The sequence below is a fragment of the Oncorhynchus mykiss genome, chromosome 26 (genome assembly GCF_057628025.1).
Source record: "Oncorhynchus mykiss isolate SJ-2025 chromosome 26, ASM5762802v1, whole genome shotgun sequence".
Taxonomy (NCBI): Eukaryota; Metazoa; Chordata; class Actinopteri; order Salmoniformes; family Salmonidae; genus Oncorhynchus; species Oncorhynchus mykiss.
In genome coordinates this window covers 52,889,237-52,916,563 of record NC_143047.1, presented here as the reverse complement: position 1 = coordinate 52,916,563, position 27,327 = coordinate 52,889,237, and the positions used below count along the sequence as shown (strand labels likewise).

Genomic DNA, 27,327 nt, shown 5'->3' with positions numbered 1-27,327 from the left:
CAACAATACTAACTACCAGCAACATTACTCTCTACCAGCAACATTACTAACTACCAGAGTAGTTACTATCTACCAGAGCCGTTACTATCTACCAGCAACATTACTAACTACCAGCAACATTACTATCTACCAGCAACAATACTAACTACCACCAACATTGCTAACTACCAGCAACATTACTATCTACAGAGCCACTACTAACTACCAGCAACATTACTAACTAGCAGCAACATTACTAACTACAGAGCCACTACTAACTACCAGCAACATTACTAACTACAGAGCCACTACTAACTACCAGCAACATTACTATCTACAAGCAACATTACTATCTACAAGCAACATTACTATCTACCAGCAACATTACTATCTACCAGCAACATTACTATCTACAAGCAACATTACTATCTACCAGCAACATTACTAACAACCAGCAACATTACTAACTACCTGTCACGTTCTGACCTCTATTTCTGTTGTTTTGTATTTATTTAGTATGGTCAGGGCGTGAGTTGGGTGGGCAGTCTATGTTTGTTTTTCTATGTTTTGGGGCATTTCTATGTTTTCGGCCTAGTATGGTTCTCAATCAGAGGCAGGTGTCATTAGTTGTCTCTGATTGAGAATCATACTTAGGTAGCCTGGGTTTCACTGTGTGTTTGTGGGTGATTGTTCCTGTCACTGTGTTTGTCGTCACAGGATAGGACTGTTTTGCGTTCTCACATTTCTTGTTTTCGTTAGTTTGTTCATGTGTAGTGATTTATTAAAATATGAATAACCACCACGCTGCGCTTTGGTCCGCTTCTCCTCCTCCTACAGACGAACGCCCTTACAGAATCACCCACCTACCAAGGACCAAGCGGCGTGGTAAACAGAGGCAGCAGCAACAGCAGCAGCAGGAGAAGCGACTGGTGCAGCAGGAGCAACAGCAGCAGCAGCAAAATCAGCAGTGGGAGAGGCTGCACTACTTGGAGAGATGGACTTGGGAGGAGATTCTAGACGGGAAAGGACCCTGGGCAGAGCCAGGAGAATATTGCCGCCCCAAGGCCGAGCTGGAGGCAGCAAAAGCAGAGAGGCGGCATTATGAGGAACTAGCACGGCAGAGCGGATGGAAGCCCGAGAGTCACCCCCAAAAATTTCTTGGGGGGGGGGCACAGGGGGAGTGTGGCAGAGTCAGGAGTCAGACCTGAGCCAACTCCCCCCGTTTATCGTGAGGAGCCAAGAAGGAGCTCAGAACCAGAGCTGGTGTTGGAGGTGAGCGAAGCAGAGACTGTGAAGGAGTTAATGGGGAAATTGGAGGAGAGTGATATGAGGGACTTGCTGGTTTGGTGCATGAGGCACGACATTCGCCCGACGGAGCGTGTCAGGGATTTAATGGCACCGGGGTCAGCTCTCCATACTCATCCTGAGGTGCGTGCGAGGGGTCTGGTGAAGACTGTGCCAGCCTCACGCACCAGGCCTCCTGTGCATCTCCCTAGCCTTGCACGTCCTGTGCCATCTCAGCACTACCAGAGCCGTTACTATCTACCAGCCCCGTTACTATCTACCAGAGCCGTTACTATCCACCAGCCCCGTTACTATCTACCAGAGCCGTTACTATCTACCAGCAACATTACTATGTACTAGCCCCGTTACTATCTACCAGAGCCGTTACTATCTACCAGAGCCGTTACTATCTACCAGCCCCGTTACTATCTACCAGCCCCGTTACTATCTACCAGCCCCGTTACTATCTACCAGCCCCGTTACTATCTACCAGAGCCGTTACTATCTACCAGCCCCGTTACTATCTACCAGCCCCGTTACTATCTACCAGCCCCGTTACTATCTACCAGAGCCGTTACTAACTACCAGCAACATTACTAACTACCAGCAACATTAGTAACTACAAGCAACATTACTAACTACCAGCCACATTACTATCTACCAGCCCCGTTACTATCTACCAAAGCCGTTACTATCTACCAGCAACATTACTATGTACCAGCAACTTTACTAACTACCAGCAACATTACTAACTACCAGCAACATTACTAACTACCAGCAACATTACTAACTACCAGCCACGTTACTATCTACCAAAGCCGTTACTATCTACCAGAGCCGTTACTATCTACCAAAGCCGTTACTATCTACCAGAGCCGTTACTATCTACCAGCCCCGTTACTATCTACCAGAGCCGTTACTATCTACCAGAGCCGTTACTATCTACCAAAGCCGTTACTATGTACCAGCAACATTACTAACTACCAGCAACATTACTAACTACCAGCAACATTACTAACTACCTGCAACATTACTAACTACTAGCAACATTACTATCTACCAGAGCCGTTACTATCTACCAGAGCCGTAACTATCTACCAGAAGTGTTACCTATGTACCAGCAACATTACTATCTACCAGCAACATTACTCTCTACCAGCAATATTACTAACTACCAGAGCAGTTACTATCTACCAGCAACAATACTAACTACCAGCAACATTACTCTCTACCAGCAACATTACTAACTACCAGAGTAGTTACTATCTACCAGAGCCGTTACTATCTACCAGCAACATTACTAACTACCAGCAACATTACTATCTACCAGCAACAATACTAACTACCACCAACATTGCTAACTACCAGCAACATTACTATCTACAGAGCCACTACTAACTACCAGCAACATTACTAACTAGCAGCAACATTACTAACTACAGAGCCACTACTAACTACCAGCAACATTACTAACTACAGAGCCACTACTAACTACAAGCAACATTACTATCTACAAGCAACATTACTATCTACAAGCAACATTACTATCTACCAGCAACATTACTATCTACCAGCAACATTACTATCTACAAGCAACATTACTATCTACCAGCAACATTACTAACAACCAGCAACATTACTAACTACCTGTCACGTTCTGACCTCTATTTCTGTTGTTTTGTATTTATTTAGTATGGTCAGGGCGTGAGTTGGGTGGGCAGTCTATGTTTGTTTTTCTATGTTTTGGGGCATTTCTATGTTTTCGGCCTAGTATGGTTCTCAATCAGAGGCAGGTGTCATTAGTTGTCTCTGATTGAGAATCATACTTAGGTAGCCTGGGTTTCACTGTGTGTTTGTGGGTGATTGTTCCTGTCACTGTGTTTGTCGTCACAGGATAGGACTGTTTTGCGTTCTCACATTTCTTGTTTTCGTTAGTTTGTTCATGTGTAGTGATTTATTAAAATATGAATAACCACCACGCTGCGCTTTGGTCCGCTTCTCCTCCTCCTACAGACGAACGCCCTTACAGAATCACCCACCTACCAAGGACCAAGCGGCGTGGTAAACAGAGGCAGCAGCAACAGCAGCAGCAGGAGAAGCGACTGGTGCAGCAGGAGCAACAGCAGCAGCAGCAAAATCAGCAGTGGGAGAGGCTGCACTACTTGGAGAGATGGACTTGGGAGGAGATTCTAGACGGGAAAGGACCCTGGGCAGAGCCAGGAGAATATTGCCGCCCCAAGGCCGAGCTGGAGGCAGCAAAAGCAGAGAGGCGGCATTATGAGGAACTAGCACGGCAGAGCGGATGGAAGCCCGAGAGTCACCCCCAAAAATTTCTTGGGGGGGGGGCACAGGGGGAGTGTGGCAGAGTCAGGAGTCAGACCTGAGCCAACTCCCCCCGTTTATCGTGAGGAGCCAAGAAGGAGCTCAGAACCAGAGCTGGTGTTGGAGGTGAGCGAAGCAGAGACTGTGAAGGAGTTAATGGGGAAATTGGAGGAGAGTGATATGAGGGACTTGCTGGTTTGGTGCATGAGGCACGACATTCGCCCGACGGAGCGTGTCAGGGATTTAATGGCACCGGGGTCAGCTCTCCATACTCATCCTGAGGTGCGTGCGAGGGGTCTGGTGAAGACTGTGCCAGCCTCACGCACCAGGCCTCCTGTGCATCTCCCTAGCCTTGCACGTCCTGTGCCATCTCAGCACTACCAGAGCCGTTACTATCTACCAGCCCCGTTACTATCTACCAGAGCCGTTACTATCCACCAGCCCCGTTACTATCTACCAGAGCCGTTACTATCTACCAGCAACATTACTATGTACTAGCCCCGTTACTATCTACCAGAGCCGTTACTATCTACCAGAGCCGTTACTATCTACCAGCCCCGTTACTATCTACCAGCCCCGTTACTATCTACCAGCCCCGTTACTATCTACCAGCCCCGTTACTATCTACCAGAGCCGTTACTATCTACCAGCCCCGTTACTATCTACCAGCCCCGTTACTATCTACCAGCCCCGTTACTATCTACCAGAGCCGTTACTAACTACCAGCAACATTACTAACTACCAGCAACATTAGTAACTACAAGCAACATTACTAACTACCAGCCACATTACTATCTACCAGCCCCGTTACTATCTACCAAAGCCGTTACTATCTACCAGCAACATTACTATGTACCAGCAACTTTACTAACTACCAGCAACATTACTAACTACCAGCAACATTACTAACTACCAGCAACATTACTAACTACCAGCCACGTTACTATCTACCAAAGCCGTTACTATCTACCAGAGCCGTTACTATCTACCAAAGCCGTTACTATCTACCAGAGCCGTTACTATCTACCAGCCCCGTTACTATCTACCAGAGCCGTTACTATCTACCAGAGCCGTTACTATCTACCAAAGCCGTTACTATGTACCAGCAACATTACTAACTACCAGCAACATTACTAACTACCAGCAACATTACTAACTACCTGCAACATTACTAACTACTAGCAACATTACTATCTACCAGAGCCGTTACTATCTACCAGAGCCGTAACTATCTACCAGAAGTGTTACCTATGTACCAGCAACATTACTATCTACCAGCAACATTACTCTCTACCAGCAATATTACTAACTACCAGAGCAGTTACTATCTACCAGCAACAATACTAACTACCAGCAACATTACTCTCTACCAGCAACATTACTAACTACCAGAGTAGTTACTATCTACCAGAGCCGTTACTATCTACCAGCAACATTACTAACTACCAGCAACATTACTATCTACCAGCAACAATACTAACTACCACCAACATTGCTAACTACCAGCAACATTACTATCTACAGAGCCACTACTAACTACCAGCAACATTACTAACTAGCAGCAACATTACTAACTACAGAGCCACTACTAACTACCAGCAACATTACTAACTACAGAGCCACTACTAACTACCAGCAACATTACTATCTACAAGCAACATTACTATCTACAAGCAACATTACTATCTACCAGCAACATTACTATCTACCAGCAACATTACTATCTACAAGCAACATTACTATCTACCAGCAACATTACTAACAACCAGCAACATTACTAACTACCTGTCACGTTCTGACCTCTATTTCTGTTGTTTTGTATTTATTTAGTATGGTCAGGGCGTGAGTTGGGTGGGCAGTCTATGTTTGTTTTTCTATGTTTTGGGGCATTTCTATGTTTTCGGCCTAGTATGGTTCTCAATCAGAGGCAGGTGTCATTAGTTGTCTCTGATTGAGAATCATACTTAGGTAGCCTGGGTTTCACTGTGTGTTTGTGGGTGATTGTTCCTGTCACTGTGTTTGTCGTCACAGGATAGGACTGTTTTGCGTTCTCACATTTCTTGTTTTCGTTAGTTTGTTCATGTGTAGTGATTTATTAAAATATGAATAACCACCACGCTGCGCTTTGGTCCGCTTCTCCTCCTCCTACAGACGAACGCCCTTACAGAATCACCCACCTACCAAGGACCAAGCGGCGTGGTAAACAGAGGCAGCAGCAACAGCAGCAGCAGGAGAAGCGACTGGTGCAGCAGGAGCAACAGCAGCAGCAGCAAAATCAGCAGTGGGAGAGGCTGCACTACTTGGAGAGATGGACTTGGGAGGAGATTCTAGACGGGAAAGGACCCTGGGCAGAGCCAGGAGAATATTGCCGCCCCAAGGCCGAGCTGGAGGCAGCAAAAGCAGAGAGGCGGCATTATGAGGAACTAGCACGGCAGAGCGGATGGAAGCCCGAGAGTCACCCCCAAAAATTTCTTGGGGGGGGGGCACAGGGGGAGTGTGGCAGAGTCAGGAGTCAGACCTGAGCCAACTCCCCCCGTTTATCGTGAGGAGCCAAGAAGGAGCTCAGAACCAGAGCTGGTGTTGGAGGTGAGCGAAGCAGAGACTGTGAAGGAGTTAATGGGGAAATTGGAGGAGAGTGATATGAGGGACTTGCTGGTTTGGTGCATGAGGCACGACATTCGCCCGACGGAGCGTGTCAGGGATTTAATGGCACCGGGGTCAGCTCTCCATACTCATCCTGAGGTGCGTGCGAGGGGTCTGGTGAAGACTGTGCCAGCCTCACGCACCAGGCCTCCTGTGCATCTCCCTAGCCTTGCACGTCCTGTGCCATCTCAGCACTACCAGAGCCGTTACTATCTACCAGCCCCGTTACTATCTACCAGAGCCGTTACTATCCACCAGCCCCGTTACTATCTACCAGAGCCGTTACTATCTACCAGCAACATTACTATGTACTAGCCCCGTTACTATCTACCAGAGCCGTTACTATCTACCAGAGCCGTTACTATCTACCAGCCCCGTTACTATCTACCAGCCCCGTTACTATCTACCAGCCCCGTTACTATCTACCAGAGCCGTTACTATCTACCAGCCCCGTTACTATCTACCAGCCCCGTTACTATCTACCAGCCCCGTTACTATCTACCAGCCCCGTTACTATCTACCAGCCCCGTTACTATCTACCAGCCCCGTTACTATCTACCAGAGCCGTTACTAACTACCAGCAACATTACTAACTACCAGCAACATTAGTAACTACAAGCAACATTACTAACTACCAGCCACATTACTATCTACCAGCCCCGTTACTATCTACCAAAGCCGTTACTATCTACCAGCAACATTACTATGTACCAGCAACTTTACTAACTACCAGCAACATTACTAACTACCAGCAACATTACTAACTACCAGCCACATTACTATCTACCAGCCCCGTTACTATCTACCAAAGCCGTTACTATCTACCAGAGCCGTTACTATCTACCAGAGCCGTTACTATCTACCAGCCCCGTTACTATCTACCAGAGCCGTTACTATCTACCAGAGCCGTTACTATCTACCAAAGCCGTTACTATGTACCAGCAACATTACTAACTACCAGCAACATTACTAACTACCAGCAACATTACTAACTACCTGCAACATTACTAACTACTAGCAACATTACTATCTACCAGAGCCGTTACTATCTACCAGAGCCGTAACTATCTACCAGAAGTGTTACCTATGTACCAGCAACATTACTATCTACCAGCAACATTACTCTCTACCAGCAATATTACTAACTACCAGAGCAGTTACTATCTACCAGAGCCGTTACTATCTACCAGCAACAATACTAACTACCAGCAACATTACTCTCTACCAGCAACATTACTAACTACCAGAGTAGTTACTATCTACCAGAGCCGTTACTATCTACCAGCAACATTACTAACTACCAGCAACATTACTATCTACCAGCAACAATACTAACTACCACCAACATTGCTAACTACCAGCAACATTACTATCTACAGAGCCACTACTAACTACCAGCAACATTACTAACTAGCAGCAACATTACTAACTACAGAGCCACTACTAACTACCAGCAACATTACTAACTACAGAGCCACTACTAACTACCAGCAACATTACTATCTACAAGCAACATTACTATCTACAAGCAACATTACTATCTACCAGCAACATTACTATCTACCAGCAACATTACTATCTACAAGCAACATTACTATCTACCAGCAACATTACTAACAACCAGCAACATTACTAACTACCTGTCACGTTCTGACCTCTATTTCTGTTGTTTTGTATTTATTTAGTATGGTCAGGGCGTGAGTTGGGTGGGCAGTCTATGTTTGTTTTTCTATGTTTTGGGGCATTTCTATGTTTTCGGCCTAGTATGGTTCTCAATCAGAGGCAGGTGTCATTAGTTGTCTCTGATTGAGAATCATACTTAGGTAGCCTGGGTTTCACTGTGTGTTTGTGGGTGATTGTTCCTGTCACTGTGTTTGTCGTCACAGGATAGGACTGTTTTGCGTTCTCACATTTCTTGTTTTCGTTAGTTTGTTCATGTGTAGTGATTTATTAAAATATGAATAACCACCACGCTGCGCTTTGGTCCGCTTCTCCTCCTCCTACAGACGAACGCCCTTACAGAATCACCCACCTACCAAGGACCAAGCGGCGTGGTAAACAGAGGCAGCAGCAACAGCAGCAGCAGGAGAAGCGACTGGTGCAGCAGGAGCAACAGCAGCAGCAGCAAAATCAGCAGTGGGAGAGGCTGCACTACTTGGAGAGATGGACTTGGGAGGAGATTCTAGACGGGAAAGGACCCTGGGCAGAGCCAGGAGAATATTGCCGCCCCAAGGCCGAGCTGGAGGCAGCAAAAGCAGAGAGGCGGCATTATGAGGAACTAGCACGGCAGAGCGGATGGAAGCCCGAGAGTCACCCCCAAAAATTTCTTGGGGGGGGGGGCACAGGGGGAGTGTGGCAGAGTCAGGAGTCAGACCTGAGCCAACTCCCCCCGTTTATCGTGAGGAGCCAAGGAGGAGCTCAGAACCAGAGCTGGTGTTGGAGGTGAGCGAAGCAGAGACTGTGAAGGAGTTAATGGGGAAATTGGAGGGGAGTGATATGAGGGACTTGCTGGTTTGGTGCATGAGGCACGACATTCGCCCGACGGAGCGTGTCAGGGATTTAATGGCACCGGGGTCAGCTCTCCATACTCATCCTGAGGTGCGTGCGAGGGGTCTGGTGAAGACTGTGCCAGCCTCACGCACCAGGCCTCCTGTGCATCTCCCTAGCCTTGCACGTCCTGTGCCATCTCAGCACTACAGTGCTCCTAGCAGTGCTAACTGTGGCGGGCGTGGTGCTGGTCAGGCACCGTGTTATGCAGTTGTGCGCACGGTGTCCCCAGTACGCGTGCTTAGCCCGGTGCGCTACATCCCAGCTCCCCACATCTGCCGGGCTAGGGTGAAGATCCAGCCAGGGCGGTTGGTGCCAGCCCTGCTCTCAAGATCTCCAGTACGCCTTCACGGCCCGGTCTATCCGTCACCACCTCCACGCACCAGCCCTCCGGTGGCAGCCCCCCGTACCAGGCTGTCTCTCCGGCCCATCCTTACAGGGGCTTCCTCCTCTCCAGCGCTGCCGGAGCCTCCCACCTGTCCGGCGCCTCTGCCGGAGCCTCCCGCCTGTCCGGCGCCGCTGCCGGAGCCTCCCGCCTGTCCGGCGCCTCTGCCGGAGCCTCCCGCCTGTCCGGCGCCTCTGCCGGAGCCTCCCGCCTGTCCGGCGCCGCTGCCGGAGCCTCCCGCCTGTCCGGCGCCTCTGCCGGAGCCTCCCGCCTGTCCGGCGCCTCTGCCGGAGCCTCCCGCCTGTCCGGCGCCTCTGCCGGAGCCTCCCGCCTGTCCGGCGCCTCTGCCGGAGCCTCCCGCCTGTCCGGCGCCTCTGCCGGAGCCTCCCGCCTGTCCGGCGCCGCTGCCGGAGCCTCCCGCCTGTCCGGCGCCGCTGCCGGAGCCTCCCGCCTGTCCGGCGCCGCTGCCGGAGCCTCCCGCCTGTCCGGCGCCGCTGCCGGAGCCTCCCGCCTGTCCGGCGCCGCTGCCGGAGTCTCCCGCCTCTCCGGCGCTACCAGGGCCTTCCTCTTCTCCAGCGTTGCCGGAGCTTCCCGTCTGCCCAGCGCCAGCTGAGCTTCCCGTCTGCCCAGCGCCAGCTGAGCTTCCCGTCTGCCCAGCGGCACCAGCGCCGTCCGTCTGCCCAGCGCCGCCAACGCCGCCCGTCTGCCAGGAGCCGCCAACGCCGCCCGTCTGCCAGGAGCCGCCAGTGCCGCCCGTCTGCCAGGAGCCGCCAGTGCCGCCCGTCAGCCAGGGGCCGCCAGTGCCGCCCGTCAGCCAGGGGCCGCCAGTGCCGCCCGTCAGCCAGGGGCCGCCAGTGCCGCCCGTCAGCCAGGGGCCGCCAGTGCCGCCAGTCAGCCAGGGGCCGCCAGTGCCGCCAGTCAGCCAGGGGCCGCCAGTGCCGCCAGTCAGCCAGGGGCCGCCAGTGCCGCCAGTCAGCCAGGGGCCGCCAGTGCCGCCAGTCAGCCAGGGGCCGCCAGTGCCGCCAGTAAGCCAGGGGCCGCCAGTAAGCCAGGGGCCGCCAGTGCCGCCAGTCAGCCAGGGGCCGCCAGTAAGCCAGGGGCCGCCAGTGCCGTCAGTCAGCCAGGGGCCGCCCGAGCAGCTGCCCCTCTGTCCCAAGCTGCTGCCGCCCCTCTGTCCCGAGCAGCTGTCCCTCTGTCCCGAGCAGCTGCCCCTCTGTCCCGAGCAGCTGCCGCCCCTCTGTCCCGAGCTGCTATCGCCCCTCTGTCCCGAGCTGCTATCGCCCCTCTGTCCCGAGCTGCTATCGCCCCTCTGTCCCGAGCAGCTGCCCCTCTGTCCCGAGCAGTTGTCCCTCTGTCCCGAGCAGCTGCTTCACCTCTGTCCCGAGCTGCCCCTCTGTCCCGAGCAGCCCCTCTGTCCAGTGGGGTCATTGAGAGGGGTGGCCATGGTGAGTAAGCCAGGGAGGCGGACAATAAGGCGGACTAAGACAATGGTGAAGTGGGGTCCGCGTCCCGCGCCAGAGCCGCCACCGCGGACAGACGCCCACCCAGACCCTCCCCTATAGGTCAAGGTTTTGCGGCCGGAGTCCGCACCTTTGGGGGGGGGTACTGTCACGTTCTGACCTCTATTTCTGTTGTTTTGTATTTATTTAGTATGGTCAGGGCGTGAGTTGGGTGGGCAGTCTATGTTTGTTTTTCTATGTTTTGGGGCATTTCTATGTTTTCGGCCTAGTATGGTTCTCAATCAGAGGCAGGTGTCATTAGTTGTCTCTGATTGAGAATCATACTTAGGTAGCCTGGGTTTCACTGTGTGTTTGTGGGTGATTGTTCCTGTCACTGTGTTTGTCGTCACAGGATAGGACTGTTTTGCGTTCTCACATTTCTTGTTTTCGTTAGTTTGTTCATGTGTAGTCATTTATTAAAATATGAATAACCACCACGCTGCGCTTTGGTCCGCTTCTCCTCCTCCTACAGACGAACGCCCTTACACTACCAGCAACATTACTATCTACCAGCAACATTACTAACTACCAGCAACATTACTAACTACCAGCAACATTACTAACTGCCAGCAACATTACTATCTACTAGCAACATTACTATCTACTAGCAACATTACTATCTACCAGCAACATTACTAACATAACTGATCATATTGTTGCAAAGAGTTCTGGGATATTAGAATCCTGTTGTCTTAAACATTGTCATCATCAACTCAGCACTAAACTAAATCCAGAAATAATCTAGATTAAAATATGTATAAAATATGCCTTTCAAGATACACTATTGCCCAATGTTCCAGTACCTCTTATGAACAGAGGCTTCAGAACCAAGCAAACACAAACGTTGGTTTAGTATAATTGGTCCATGTCATATAAATCTAAGCAGAGTATGAAATAAAATGTTTATCTTTTTTGTCTTGCAAGACGTTCCAGTACCTGGTATGAGCAGAGACTGCTGCGTGGGGTCCAGTAGAAACACAGGATTCCAGGGATTGGCCAGGAGATGAGTGTCTGGGAGGGAGAAGCAGCACACTACTCTCCTGTCTACCATGTCTTGGAGGAGGATCTTCCCATTCCTCTGCATGATCAGAGCCTGTTAACCAGGGACCATCAGGAAACATGATCAGAGCCTGTTAACCAGGGACCATCAGAAACATGATCAGAGCCTGTTAACCAGGGACCATCAGAAACATGATCAGAGCCTGTTAACCAGGGACCATCAGGAAACATGATCAGAGCCTGTTAACCAGGGACCATCAGGAAACATGATCAGAGCCTGTTAACCAGGGACCATCAGGAAACATGATCAGAGCCTGTTAACCAGGGACCATCAGAAACATGATCAGAGCCTGTTAACCAGGGACCATCAGAAACATGATCAGAGCCTGTTAACCAGGGACCATCAGAAACATGATCAGAGCCTGTTAACCAGGGACCATCAGGAAACATGATCAGAGCCTGTTAACCAGGGACCATCAGAAACATGATCAGAGCCTGTTAACCAGGGACCATCAGAAACATGATCAGAGCCTGTTAACCAGGGACCATCAGGAAACATGATCAGAGCCTGTTAACCAGGGACCATCAGGTAACATGATCAGAGCCTGTTAACCAGGGACCATCAGAAACATGATCAGAGCCTGTTAACCAGGGACCATCAGAAACATGATCAGAGCCTGTTAACCAGGGACCATCAGAAACATGATCAGAGCCTGTTAACCAGGGACCATCAGAAACATGATCAGAGCCTGTTAACCAGGGACCATCAGAAACATGATCAGAGCCTGTTAACCCGGGACCATCAGGAAACATGATCAGAGCCTGTTAACCAGGGACCATCAGGAAACATGATCAGAGCCTGTTAACCAGGGACCATCAGGAAACATGATCAGAGCCTGTTAACCAGGGACCATCAGGAAACATGATCAGAGCCTGTTAACCAGGGACCATCAGAAACATGATCAGAGCCTGTTAACCAGGGACCATCAGAAACATGATCAGAGCCTGTTAACCAGGGACCATCAGAAACATGATCAGAGCCTGTTTCCCAGGGACCATCAGAAACAACAGCAGAGTCAGATCATGTCAGATAAAATAGGAGAGTTAGAGAATGTATTTAAGTGTCACTCCATAATGATCCAAACCTCAGATGTTTTGTATCCACATTGTGGACCACTAACAGGGAGTTCCAGTTCCATATCAGGAGATGCAGAATAAGTTGACCTATTAGGACACGTACCCATTAAGCCCACTTCAAACTCTGGATAACAAAATTATCATAAATCATTCTGCTGTTGAAATGCAAATTAATTACTTAAAAATCATACAATGTGATTTTCTGGATTTTTGTTTTAGATTCCGTCTCTGACAGATGAAATGTACCTCTGATGAAAATTACAGACCTCTACATGCTTTGTAAGTAGGAAAACCTGCAAAATCGGCAGTGTATCAAATACTTGTTCTCCCCACTGTAGTCTCCACATTGACTCTGTACTGGTACCCCCTGTATATAGCCTCCACATTGACTCTGTACCAGTACCCCCTGTATATAGCCTCCACATTGACTCTGTACCGGTACCCCCTGTATATAGCCTCCACATTGACTCTGTACCGGTAACCCCTGTATATAACCTCCACATTGACTCTGTACCGTAACACCCTGTATATAGCCTCCACATTGACTCTGTACCGGTACCCCCTGTATATAGCCTCCACATTGACTCTGTACCGGTACCCCCTGTATATAGCCTCCACATTGACTCTGTACCGGTACCCCCAGTATATAGCCTCCACATTGACTCTGTACCGGTACCTCCTGTATATAGCCTCCACATTGACTCTGTACTGGTACCCCCTGTATATAGCCTCCACATTGACTCTGTACTGGTACCCCCTGTATATAGTCTCCACATTGACTCTGTACCGGTACCCCCTGTATATAGCCTCCACACTGACTCTGTACCGGTACCCCCTGTATATAGCCTCCACACTGACTCTGTACCGGTACCCCCTGTATATAGCCTCCACATTGACTCTGTACCAGTACCCCCTGTACATAGCCTCCACATTGACTCTGTACCAGTACCCCCTGTATATAGCCTCCACATTGACTCCGTAACGGTACCCCCTGTATATAGCATCCACAATGACTCTGTACCGGTACCCCCTGTATATAGCCTCCACATTGACTCTGTACCGGTAACCCCTGTATATAGCCTCCACATTGACTCTGTACCGTAACACCCTGTATATAGCCTCCACATTGACTCTGTACCGGTACCCCCTGTATATAGCCTCCACATTGACTCTGTACCGGTACCCCCAGTATATAGCCTCCACATTGACTCTGTACCGGTACCTCCTGTATATAGCCTCCACATTGACTCTGTACTGGTACCCCCTGTATATAGCCTCCACATTGACTCTGTACTGGTACCCCCTGTATATAGCCTCCACACTGACTCTGTACCGGTACCCCCTGTATATAGCCTCCACACTGACTCTGTACCGGTACCCCCTGTATATAGCCTCCACATTGACTCTGTACTGCCCCCCCACCCTGTATATAGCCTCCACATTGACTCTGTACTGCCCCCCTCACCCTGTATATAGCCTCCACATTGACTCTGTACCGGTACCCCCAGTATATAGCCTCCACATTGACTCTGTACCGGTACCTCCTGTATATAGCCTCCACATTGACTCTGTACCGGTACCCCCTGTATATAGTCTCCACATTGACTCTGTACCGGTACCCCCAGTATATAGCCTCCACATTGACTCTGTACCGGTACCCCCTGTATATAGCCTCCACATTGACTCTGTACCGGTACCCCCTGTATATAGCCTCCACATTGACTCTGTACCGGTACCCCCAGTATATAGCCTCCACATTGACTCTGTACCGGTACCTCCTGTATATAGCCTCCACATTGACTCTGTACTGGTACCCCTGTATATAGCCTCCACATTGACTCTGTACTGGTACCCCCTGTATATAGCCTCCACACTGACTCTGTACCGGTACCCCCTGTATATAGCCTCCACACTGACTCTGTACCGGTACCCCCTGTATATAGCCTCCACATTGACTCTGTACTGCCCCCCCACCCTGTATATAGCCTCCACATTGACTCTGTACTGCCCCCCTCACCCTGTATATAGCCTCCACATTGACTCTGTACCGGTACCCCCAGTATATAGCCTCCACATTGACTCTGTACCGGTACCTCCTGTATATAGCCTCCACATTGACTCTGTACCGGTACCCCCTGTATATAGCCTCCACATTGACTCTGTACTGCCCCCCTCACCCTGTATATAGACTCCACATTGACTCTGTACTGCCCCCCCCCCCACCCTGTATATAGCCTCCACATTGACTCTGTACTGCCCCCCTCACCCTGTATATAGACTCCACATTGACTCTGTACTGCCCCCCTCACCCTGTATATAGACTCCACATTGACTCTGTACCCCCCCCCCCCCCCTGTATATAGACTCCACATTGACTCTGTACTGCCCCCCTCACCCTGTATATAGACTCCACATTGACTCTGTACTGCCCCCCCCCCCCCCCCCCTGTTTATAGCCTCCACATTGACTCTGTACTGCCCCCCCCACCCTGTATATAGACTCCACATTGACTCTGTACCCCCCCCCCCCCCCTGTATATAGACTCCACATTGACTCTGTACTGCCCCCCTCACCCTGTATATAGACTCCACATTGACTCTGTACCCCCCCCCCCCCCCCACCCTGTATATAGCCTCCACATTGACTCTGTACCCCCCCCACCCTGTATATAGACTCCACATTGACTCTGTACCCCCCCCCACCCTGTATATAGCCTCCACATTGACTCTGTACCCCCCCCCCCACCCTGTATATAGCCTCCACATTGACTCTGTACCCCCCCCCCCCACCACCCTGTATACAGCCTCCACATTGACTCTGTACTGCCCCCCTCACCCTGTATATAGACTCCACATTGACTCTGTACTGCCCCCCTCACCCTGTATATAGACTCCACATTGACTCTGTACCCCCCCCCCCCTGTATATAGACTCCACATTGACTCTGTACTGCCCCCCTCACCCTGTATATAGACTCCACATTGACTCTGTACTGCCCCCCCCCCCCCTGTTTATAGCCTCCACATTGACTCTGTACTGCCCCCCCCACCCTGTATATAGACTCCACATTGACTCTGTACCCCCCCCCCCTGTATATAGACTCCACATTGACTCTGTACTGCCCCCCTCACCCTGTATATAGACTCCACATTGACTCTGTACCCCCCCCCCCCCCACCCTGTATATAGCCTCCACATTGACTCTGTACCCCCCCCCACCCTGTATATAGACTCCACATTGACTCTGTACCCCCCCCCCCCCCCACCCTGTATATAGCCTCCACATTGACTCTGTACCCCCCCCCCCCCCACCACCCTGTATATAGACTCCACATTGACTCTGTACCCCCCCCCCCCCCCCCCCCCACCACCCTGTTTATAGCCTCCACATTGACTCTGTACCGGTACCACCTGTATATAGCCTCCACATTGACTCTGTACCGGTACCCCCTGTATATAGACTCCACATTGACTCTGTACCCCCCCCCCCCCCCACCCCACCCTGTTTATAGCCTCACTTTTGTTATTGTACTGCTGCTCTTTAATTATTTGTTACTTTTATTTCATACTTTTTTCTTGTATTTTTCTTAAAACTGCATTGTTGGTTAAGGGCTTGTAAGTAAGCATGTCACTGTAAGGTTGAATTCTCCTAAGATAGGAGTCGTACGATAAGATAAGAGAAGATAGGAGTAGTGATGGTCTGTCATGGACAGACGACAGTGAAACAGAGAAACACACTAGTCCAGCATCACAACATCTAATGAGACTGAGAGATGGACCCGGTGGCCAGAGAGAGTCAACATAATAAAGATGGTTTACCAGGCGCTGGAGGAACGGAACAGCAGCAGTCACCACGGGGAAACAGCCTGGATCTGATGGTCTGACAGATAGGAGACAGGAAGTTATAGAGGGAGGGGAAACAGCCTGGATCTGATGGTCTGACAGGAGAGACAGGAAGTTATAGAGGGAGGGGAAACAGCCTGGATCTGATGTCTGACAGATAGGAGACAGGAAGTTATAGAGGGAGGGGAAACAGCATGGATCTGATGGTCTGACAGATAGGAGACAGGAAGTTATAGAGGGAGGGGAAACAGCCTGGATCTGATGGTCTGACAGATAGGAGACAGGAAGTTATAGAGGGAGGGGAAACAGCCTGGATCTGATGGTCTGACAGATAGGAGACAGGAAGTTATAGAGGGAGGGGAAACAGCCTGGATCTGATGGTCTGACAGATAGGAGACAGGAAGTTATAGAGGGAGGGGAAACAGCCTGGATCTGATGGTCTGACAGATAGGAGACAGGAAGTTATAGAGGGAGGGGAAACAGCCTGGATCTGATGGTCTGAAACATATTAGACAGGAAGTTATAGAGGGAGGGGAAACAGCCTGGATCTGATGGTCTGACAGGAGAGACAGGAAGTTATAGAGGGAGGGGAAACAGCCTGGATCTGATGGTCTGACAGGAGAGACAGAAAGTTATAGAGGGAGGGGAAACAGCCTGGATCTGATGGTCTGACAGATAGGAGACAGGAAGTTATAGAGGGAGGGGAAACAGCCTGGATCTGATGGTCTGACAGGAGAGACAGGAAGTTATAGAGGGAGGGGAAACAGTCTGGATCTGATGGTCTGACAGATAGGAGACAGGAAGTTATAGAGGGAGGGGAAACAGCCTGGATCTGATGGTCTGACAGATAGGAGACAGGAAGTTATAGAGGGAGGGGAAACAGCCTGGATCTGATGGTCTGACAGATAGGAGACAGGAAGTTATAGAGGGAGGGGAAACAGCCTGGATCTGATGGTCTGACAGATAGGAGACAGGAAGTTATAGAGGGAGGGGAAACAGCCTGGATCTGATGGTCTGAAACATATTAGACAGGAAGTTATAGAGGGAGGGGAAACAGCCTGGATCTGATGGTCTGACAGGAGAGACAGGAAGTTATAGAGGGAGGGGAAACAGCCTGGATCTGATGGTCTGACAGGAGAGACAGAAAGTTATAGAGGGAGGGGAAACAGCCTGGATCTGATGGTCTGACAGATAGGAGACAGGAAGTTATAGAGGGAGGGGAAACAGCCTGGATCTGATGGTCTGACAGGAGAGACAGGAAGTTATAGAGGGAGGGGAAACAGCCTGGATCTGATGGTCTGAAAGATAGTAGACAGGAAGTTATAGAGCAGTGCATCACGTTTCTATCAATGCTTATGTAATGTAACTTGGTATGGGTTATTCAAGTTAACCTTGTGTAGAACAGAATACTGTAAACCTTTCTGATAGTTGTGTGACATTATGAGAGTCCAGTCCTCTTCCTGCGTCGACTAGATGACATGCTCCACTCTTACAGGTGACCAGTAGATGGACCAGTGTGCTGCTGTGGTTCGGACCCTGGCTGAGTAGGGCATCCTCAGTAGCCGTACTAGGCCAGTAATCCACAAATATTATGCTGCTGAACACACTGTCTGCTTCCACTGAGACAACAGACAGAGGAAGACCTACATAATGGAGGAGAGAGATGAGAGACTTACTGCACATAGTCATTTTCACTAAATCCAATTAGGAAATAAATCCATACAGCGCAGCTAGGTCCTTACACAGATAAGAAACAGGCTCCAGGGTCTGTACATATGAAATGGAAACTTATAACTGAGGTAAACAAAACAAAGAAATAAGAAAACATTTACTTTGAAATATTATGGTTGTGTGCTTTTTACCAGGGGCCTCATTTATTAACGTTGCGTATTCATCAAAATATATCCCAAAACATGCACTGGTTCAGGCAGAAGTTGGCATTCATAAAAACTGAACTTGATATTAAATAACGGTTAAATAAAAAATAAAATATGAGAATGTGCTTATCCTCACGCAAACTTTAGACCAATGGTCACCAACCGGTCAATCGACTGGCCGATCTTCAAGGCATTCCTAGTCGACCACCAAACATTTCGGTACAAAAGCCAACGATAAAGACTTGCACTCCTTTTGTTTTTATTCGTATAGGTGCACTTGATTCAGAAGCCATGTTGGCGGTAGGTGCACTTGATTCAGAAGCCATGTTGACGGTAGGTGCACTTGATTCAGAAGCCATGTTGGCGGTAGGTGCACTTGATTCAGAAGCCATGTTGACGGTAGGTGCACTTGATTCAGAAGCCATGTTGGCGGTAGGTGCACTTGATTCAGAAGCCCTGTTGACGGTAGGTGCACTTGATTCAGAAGCCATGTTGGCGGTAGGTGCACTTGATTCAGAAGCCATGTTGACGGTAGGTGCACTTGATTCAGAAGCCATGTTGGCGGTAGGTGCACTTGATTCAGAAGCCATGTTGACGGTAGGTGCACTTGATTCAGAAGCCCTGTTGACGGTAGGTGCACCTGATTCAGAAGCCATGTTGGCGGTAGGTGCACTTGATTCAGAAGCCATGTTGACGGTAGGTGCACTTGATTCAGAAGCCCTGTTGACGGTAGGTGCACCTGATTCAGAAGCCATGTTGACGGTAGGTGCACTTGATTCAGAAGCCATGTTGACGGTAGGTGCACTTGATTCAGAAGCCATGTTGACGGTAGGTGCACTTGATTCAGAAGCCCTGTTGACGGTAGGTGCACTTGATTCAGAAGCCCTGTTGGCGGTAGGTGCACTTGATTCAGAAGCCATATTGTCGGTAGGTGCACTTGATTCAGAAGCCCTGTTGACGGTAGGTGCACTTGATTCAGAAGCCCTGTTGACGGTAGGTGCACTTGATTCAGAAGCCCTGTTGACGGTAGGTGCACTTGATTCAGAAGCCCTGTTGACGGTAGGTGCACTTGATTCAGAAGCCCTGTTGACGGTAGGTGCACTTGATTCAGAAGCCATGTTGGCGGTAGGTACACCTGATTCAGAAGCCCTGTTGAAGGTAGGTGCACTTGATTCAGAAGCCCTGTTGACGGTAGGTGCACTTGATTCAGAAGCCCTGTTGACGGTAGGTGCACTTGATTCAGAAGCCCTGTTGACGGTAGGTGCACTTGATTCAGAAGCCCTGTTGACGGTAGGTGCACTTGATTCAGAAGCCATGTTGGCGGTAGGTGCACTTGATTCAGAAGCCCTGTTGACGGTAGGTGCACTTGATTCAGAAGCCATGTTGGCGGTAGGTGCACTTGATTCAGAAGCCATGTTGACGGTAGGTGCACTTGATTCAGAAGCCCTGTTGACGGTAGGTGCACTTGATTCAGAAGCCATGTTGGCGGTAGGTGCACTTGATTCAGAAGCCCTGTTGGCGGTAGGTGCACTTGATTCAGAAGCCATGTTGGCGGTAGGTGCACTTGATTCAGAAGCCCTGTTGACGGTAGGTGCACTTGATTCAGAAGCCATGTTGGCGGTAGGTGCACTTGATTCAGAAGCCATGTTGGCGGTAGGTGCACTTGATTCAGAAGCCCTGCGCTCTGGGTAGACAGTGTTCCCATTTTAACCCTTTAATTTGTCTGAAAAGACAAACTCCGCCTACCCGGAAGGTCTGTAGATAAATTGAGTGCCGCTGGCCAATCGGATAGCTCAAATCACCGTGCCTACAGCTTCCACGATTCCGGCCACAGCAAGGTTTGATACTAGCCTAAAGCTTCCACGATTCCGGCCACAGCAAAGTCTGATACCAGCCTACAGCTTCCACGATCCCGGCCACAGCAAGGTTTGATACTAGCCTAAAGCTTCCACGATTCCGGCCACAGCAAAGTCTGATACCAGCCTACAGCTTCCACGATTCCGGCCACAGCAAAGTCTGATACCAGCCTACAGCTTCCACGATCCCGGCCACAGCAAGGTTTGAAACCAGCCTACAGCTTCCACGATCCCGGCCACAGCAAGGTTTGATACCAGCCTACAGCTTCCACGATTCCGGCCACAGCAAGGTTTGATACCAGCCTACAGCTTCCACGATCCCTGCCACAGCAAGGTTTGATACTAGCCTAAAGCTTCCACGATTCCGGCCACAGCAAAGTCTGATACCAGCCTACAGCTTCCACGATCCCGGCCACAGCAAGGTTTGATACTAGCCTACAGCTTCCACGATCCCTGCCACAGCAAGGTTTGATACTAGCCTACAGCTTCCACGATCCCGGCCACAGCAAAGTCTGATACCAGCCTACAGCTTCCACGATCCCTGCCACAGCAAGGTTTGATACTAGCCTACAGCTTCCACGATCCCGGCCACAGCAAAGTCTGATACCAGCCTACAGCTTCCACGATCCCTGTTTTTATGAGTGAATTCATGTTTAAGTTTTTATTCACCACTGTCAACACTGTTTTAATTCACTACTGTCAACACTGTTTTAATTCACTACTGTCAACACTGTTTTTATTCACCACTGTCAACACTGTTTTAATTCACTACTGTCAACACTGTTTTAATTCACTACTGTCAACACTGTTTTTATTCACCACTGTCAACACTGTTTTAATTCACTACTGTCAACACTGTTTTAATTCCTCACTGTCAACACTGTTTTTATTCACTACTGTCAACACTGTTTTAATTCACTACTGTCAACACTGTTTTAATTCACTACTGTCAACACTGTTTTAATTCACTACTGTCAACACTGTTTTTATTCACTACTGTCAACACTGTTTTTATTCACTACTGTCAACACTGTTTTTATTCACTACTGTCAACACTGTTTTTATTCACTACTGTCAACACTGTTTTAATTCACTACTGTCAACACTGTTTTTATTCACCACTGTCAACACTGTTTTAATTCACTACTGTCAACACTGTTTTTATTCACTACTGTCAACACTGTTTTAATTCACTACTGTCAACACTGTTTTTATTCACTACTGTCAACACTGTTTTTATTCACTACTGTCAACACTGTTTTAATTCACTACTGTCAACACTGTTTTTATTCACTACTGTCAACACTGTTTTTATTCACTACTGTCAACACTGTTTTAATTCACTACTGTCAACACTGTTTTTATTCACTACTGTCAACACTATTTTTATTCACCACTGTCAACACTGTTTTAATTCACTACTGTCAACACTGTTTTAATTCACTACTGTCAACACTGTTTTAATTCACTACTGTCAACACTGTTTTTATTCACTACTGTCAACACTGTTTTTATTCACTACTGTCAACACTGTTTTAATTCACTACTGTCAACACTGTTTTTATTCACTACTGTCAACACTGTTTTTATTCACTACTGTCAACACTGTTTTTATTCACCACTGTCAACACTGTTTTTATTCACCACTGTCAACACTGTTTTTATTCACCACTGTCAACACTGTTTTTATTCACTACTGTCAACACTGTTTTTATTCACCACTGTCAACACTGTTTTTATTCAACTTTATTACAAAACATAAAATGTGCTTCTCTACTTCCACTCTTGCTGCAGCTGCAACGAATGAATAGCAAAGTGTATCGATAACCCTGCATTTGTACTATTATTAACAACCAGTGGTGTGTATTCATGGAAGCCAAGGGAAGCCAAGCTTCCCCAAAAATTTACCAAGAAAAAAAAACAATAATCTTTTTTCTCTCTCTGTTTCATAATTCTCCTTCAATTCGCATGAGGCTGAATGTATCTCACCGGAGAAAGCATCCAAGCGAGCGAAACAGCGCCCTTCTGTCTCTTTATGTGTAGGCCAAATATCTGTTGCGGTCTGGTCAAAAAGTATGACATTTCAGTCTGAGCCTCCCGGTCGCGGCCGGCTGCGACAGAGCCTGGGCTGAGCCCAGAGTCTCTGGTGGCACAGCTAGCGCTGCAATGCAGTCCCCACGGACCTCCCGGTCGCGGCCGGCTGCGACAGAGCCTTGGCTGAACCCAGAGTCTCTAGTGGCACAGCTAGCGCTGCGATGTAGTCCCCACGGACCTCCCGGTCGCGGCCGGCTGCGACAGAGCCTTGGCTGAACCCAGAGTCTCTAGTGGCACAGCTAGCGCTGCGATGCAGTCCCCACGGACATCCCGGTCGCGGCCGGCTGCGGCAGAGCCTGGGCTGAACCCAGATTCTCTGGTGGCACAGCTAGCGCTGCGATGCAGTCCCCACGGACCTCCCGGTCGCGGCCGGCTGGGACAGAGCCTGGGCGCAAACCCGGAGTCTCTGGTGGCACAGCTAGCACAGCAATGCAGTCCCCACGGACCTCCCGGTCGTGGCCGGCTGCGACAGAGCCTTGGCTGAATCCAGAGTCTCTGGTGGCACAACTAGCGCTGCGATGCAGTCCCCTAGACCTCCCGGTCGCGGCCGGCTGTGACAGAGCCTGGGCTGAACCCAGAGTCTCTGGTGGCACAGCTAGCGCTGCGATGCAGTCCCCACGGACCTCCCGGTCGCGGCCGGCTATGACAGAGCCTGGGCGCGAACCCAGAGTCTCTGGTGGCAAGCTAGCGCTGCGACACAGTCCCCACGGACCTCCCGGTCGCGGCCGGCTGCGACAGAGCCTGGGCTGAACCCAGAGTCTCTGGTGGCACAGCTAGCGCTGCGATGCAGTCCCCACGGACCTCCCGGTCGCGGCCGGCTGCGACAGAGCCTTGGCTGAACCCAGAGTCTCTAGTGGCACAGCTAGCGCTGCGATGCAGTCCCCACGGACCTCCCGGTCGCGGCCGGCTGCGACAGAGCCTGGGCGCGAACCCAGAGTCTCTGGTGGCACAGCTAGCGCTGCGATGCAGTCCCCACGGACCTCCCGGTCGCGGCCGGCTGCGACAGAGCCTGGGCTGAACCCAGAGTCTCTGGTGGCACAGCTAGCGCTGTGATGCAGTCCCCTAGGCCACCCGGGAGGCCCCATCTATTTTATTTTAACCCCTTTTTCATGGTACCCAATTGGAAGTTACAGTCGTGTCTCATCGCTGCAACTCCCGTACGGCTCAGGAGAGGCAAAGGTCGAGAGCCGTGCATCCTCCGAAACACAACCAAACCAGGCCGCACTGCGTCTTGACACAATGCCAACTTAACCCGGAAGCCAGCCGCACCAATGTGTCGGAGGAAACACTGTGCACCTGGCAACCGTGTTAGCGTGTACTGCGTCACTCGGGAGGCCCTACGTTGGTTGTTTTTTACCCAAAAAGTTACTGGGAGGTTTTATATATACAGTGGAGAGAACAAATATTTGATACACTGCCGATTTTGCAGGTTTTCCTACTTACAAAGCATGTAGAGGTCTGTAATTTTTATCAGAGGTACACTTCAACTGTGAGAAACGGAATCTAAAACAAAAATCCAGAAAATCACATTGTCTGATTTTTAAGTAATTAATTTGCATTTTTTTGCATTACATAAGTATTTGATCACCTACTAACCAGTAAGAATTCCGGCTCTCACAGACCTGTTAGTTTTTCTTTAAGAAGCCCTCCTGTTCTCCATTCATCACCTATAAACCTGCAAAATCAGCAGTGTATCAAATACTTGTTCTCCCCACTGTATATATATATATGGAGTGTGCAACTGTCTTTGTTTTCATAGCTTCCAGGTTATTCTCCGTTAATCAGCACCTCTACACTAAATCATTTTCTCTGGGTGTGCACCAGTTCATGCTTTTCATTAAACTAGCTAACTTGCCCATGAAAGGAAGTTAGGCTAGCGAGCAAGCATTTTAGCCAGGTAGCCTTGGACAACAAAATAAAAGCGTGTACTGTATGACAGAGTCATAGACCGTTTCGTCAACATGAAAGAGAGGAGGATTGGCGTTGGCGTTTCTCTACCAGTAGGTGCTGGAGGCAGCTCCTGTTTTCTTTGTCTCTTGCGGTAACATTAACTTGCTTGACCGTGCTGTAGGTCATGTAACTGTTTGTTACATGCAATATGCTTTGTGGACTCCACCGGACAGAGGTAGCTCTCTTTTTATTCAGCCACTATGTCTTCTTATTGTCTCCGCCTTAGGCCTACATACCACGGTGGCATATGAACAAACAGATTACAGAGCAAACAAAATTCATCACAAAACATAGGTTGTGATATGGCTTCCCCAGTGATTTTACCCATGCACCACTACCCTTTCTCTGGTCATGGAAACAACATGAATTTGTGCATGAAGCAGATGCGATGCAACTCCAGTTTCGCCATCAGGTGGAACCAGTAGCGATGCCTGGGTAAAATCACTGGGGAAGCCAAGACAGAAATAAAAGCCATATTCCAACCTGTGTTGTGATAATTTCGTTGTTTGCTCTATAACCTGTTAGTTCATATGCCTCGCCACCGTGATGTACAGGCCGAAGGCCGAGACAAAACATTCTTGAATTCAAACTATTTTTACAGGTCCACAACAATGTGCAATTATTTTAGTCTTTCAGAAACAGACAGATAGGCTACAGCAAATGTCAGTGCAAAAGAAATGTCAGTGCAAAAGGAAACATGCCAACCCCTCCAAAGACGTGATCAAGTTCACCATGAATTGATATTTCTTGGCCTAATTCCAATACTTCCAAAGCACACAGCAAATGAGGGTGTTATTGTTTTCCAAGCAGAGTTTTAATGCTCGTTCACGCGTACACAGGTTTACCACAGGTCTGATTTAGAACTGGACACTTCATCAATCTCAACATTATCGTGCATGCGCAGTCTTTTCAGAAAGGGACACACAGATATTTAGTGTAACATTTAGGTAACTGTGTGCACAGTGAACTCACCTAAGTGTCTGTCCCAGACAGTGACCAGTCCAGTAACCAGTCCCAGAGTTATGTGTCTAGTACAGCTGCTAACAGCAGAACACAGGATCTCCTGGGCATTAGGCCATAACGCATCAGGCTTGGGCTCCGGGTCTGGAACAAAGAGACAACATGATGAGAAGCTACTTTTGGGGCGGCAGGTAGCTTAGCGGTTAGATCGTTGGGCCAGTAACCAGCAGGTAGCTTAGTGGTTAGAGTGGAGGGGCGGCAGGTAGCTTAGTGGTTAGAGTGGAGGGGCGGCAGGTAGCTTAGCGGTTAGAGTGGAGGGGCGGCAGGTAGCTTAGCGGTTAGAGTGGAGGGGCGGCAGGTAGCTTAGTGGTTAGAGTGGAGGGGCGGCAGGTAGCTTAGCGGTTAGAGTGGAGGGACGGCAGGTAGCTTAGTGGTTAGATCGTTGGGCCAGTAACTGAAAGGTTGCTGGATTGAATCCCCGAGCTGACAAGGTAAAAATCTGTTGTTCTGCCCCTGAACAAGGCAATAAACCCACTGTTCCCTGGTAGGCCGTCATTGTAAATAAGAATGTGTTCTTATTAACTGACTTGTCTAGTTAAATAAAGGTAAAAACATTTTTTTTTAATAAACATTTATTATGCAACACTGCTGGCCTCCTGCTGGTCATGAACATATACTACACCCAGAACATTCTGGTAATATACTGACATACAGTAGAAGGGCCTGTATTCATAAAGCCTTTCAGAGTCTAGGATCAGTTCCCCCTGTCCATGTAATTATATTTGTAATAATCTCAATGATAAAACTGATCCTAGATCAGACACTTGAATACAAACTCAGGATCTTTTTTAACATCACAGATCCTACTGTTATCGCATAGTACATGTGACTAAATGACCCCCAACCTACCTGGTTTGTCTTTGGGAGCTTTACACAGTAAGTACTGCAGCAGATTGTGTCTGCCGCTCCACCACAGACACACAACTACAGCCACTCCTCCTGGAGAGAGACAGACAGGCGACATGGAATCAGTTGTCCTGAGTCTGCTCTGAACTGCCAGGACCTAGGACCAATAGTATAATAGTATGACGCTTTGCCTGTTTGATGGTTGTCGGAGGGCATATTGGGATTGTTATCAGCTTCAGGGTTAGTCCCGCTCCTTGAAAGCGGCAGCTCTAGCCTTTAGCTCAGTGCGGATGTTGCCTGTAATCTATGGCTTCTGGTTGGGGTATGTACGTACTGTCACTGTGAGGACGACGTCATCAATGCACTTATTGATGAAGCCAATGACTGATATGGTGTACTCCTCAATGCCATCGGAGGAATCCCGGAACATGTTCCAGTCTGTGATAACAAAACAGTCCTGTAGCTTTGCATCTGCTTCATCTGACCACTTTTTTATAGACCGAGTCACTGTTGCTTCCTGCTTTAATTCTTGTATTATTATGCGTAGGTCATCGATTTTATTTTTCTCTGCCTTCTCGTCATGCAAATTATGGATCTGGGCCTGTTCCCGGGAAAACAGTATGTCATTCACGTCAGGCTCGTTAAAGGAAAAGTATTCTGCCAGTTCGTGGTCAGTAATCACAGTTCTGATGTCCAGAAGTTATTTTTGGTCATAAGAGATGGTAGCAGCAACATTATGTACAAAATAAGTTTAAAAAATACATTACAAACAACGCAAAGAAACAAACAAAAAAACACAATTGGATAGGAACATGTAAAATGTGTCTTCACTATTATTTTTCAATGTAGAAAGTAGTACAAATAAAGGTGAACCTTGAATGAGTAGGTGTGTCAACTTTTGACTGTAGGACGCTAGGCCAATTGAGCGTCGCCCCGCGGACCTCTCGGTCGCGGCCGGTTACGACAGAGCCTGGGCGCGAAAAGATTGTACTTTTTGGAGAAATGTCCTCTGGTCTGATGAAACAAAAATAGAACTGTTTGACCATAA

General features: G+C 49.0%; 1 protein-coding gene across 4 annotated transcripts in view; it reads right to left on the bottom strand.

The window, feature by feature from the left end:
* wdr93 (WD repeat domain 93) overlaps positions 1-27,327 on the bottom strand; it is a 68,250-nt gene that overhangs the window by 17,409 nt on the left and 23,514 nt on the right. For 2 of the 4 annotated variants that reach the window (XM_090222074.1, XM_036981711.2), the window contains exons 9-13: positions 26,283-26,372; positions 25,386-25,517; positions 18,054-18,279; positions 16,613-16,673; positions 11,596-11,752 (exon numbers count right to left, since the gene is read on the bottom strand). In XM_090222074.1, coding sequence (XP_090078200.1) covers positions 11,596-11,752; positions 16,613-16,673; positions 18,054-18,279; positions 25,386-25,517; positions 26,283-26,372 — 666 coding nt within the window. Of the gene's footprint in view, positions 1-11,595; positions 11,753-16,612; positions 16,674-17,602; positions 17,935-18,053; positions 18,280-25,385; positions 25,518-26,282; positions 26,373-27,327 lie in introns of those variants that run through there. The other 2 variants (XM_090222076.1, XM_090222075.1) reach the window with 1 other exon arrangement.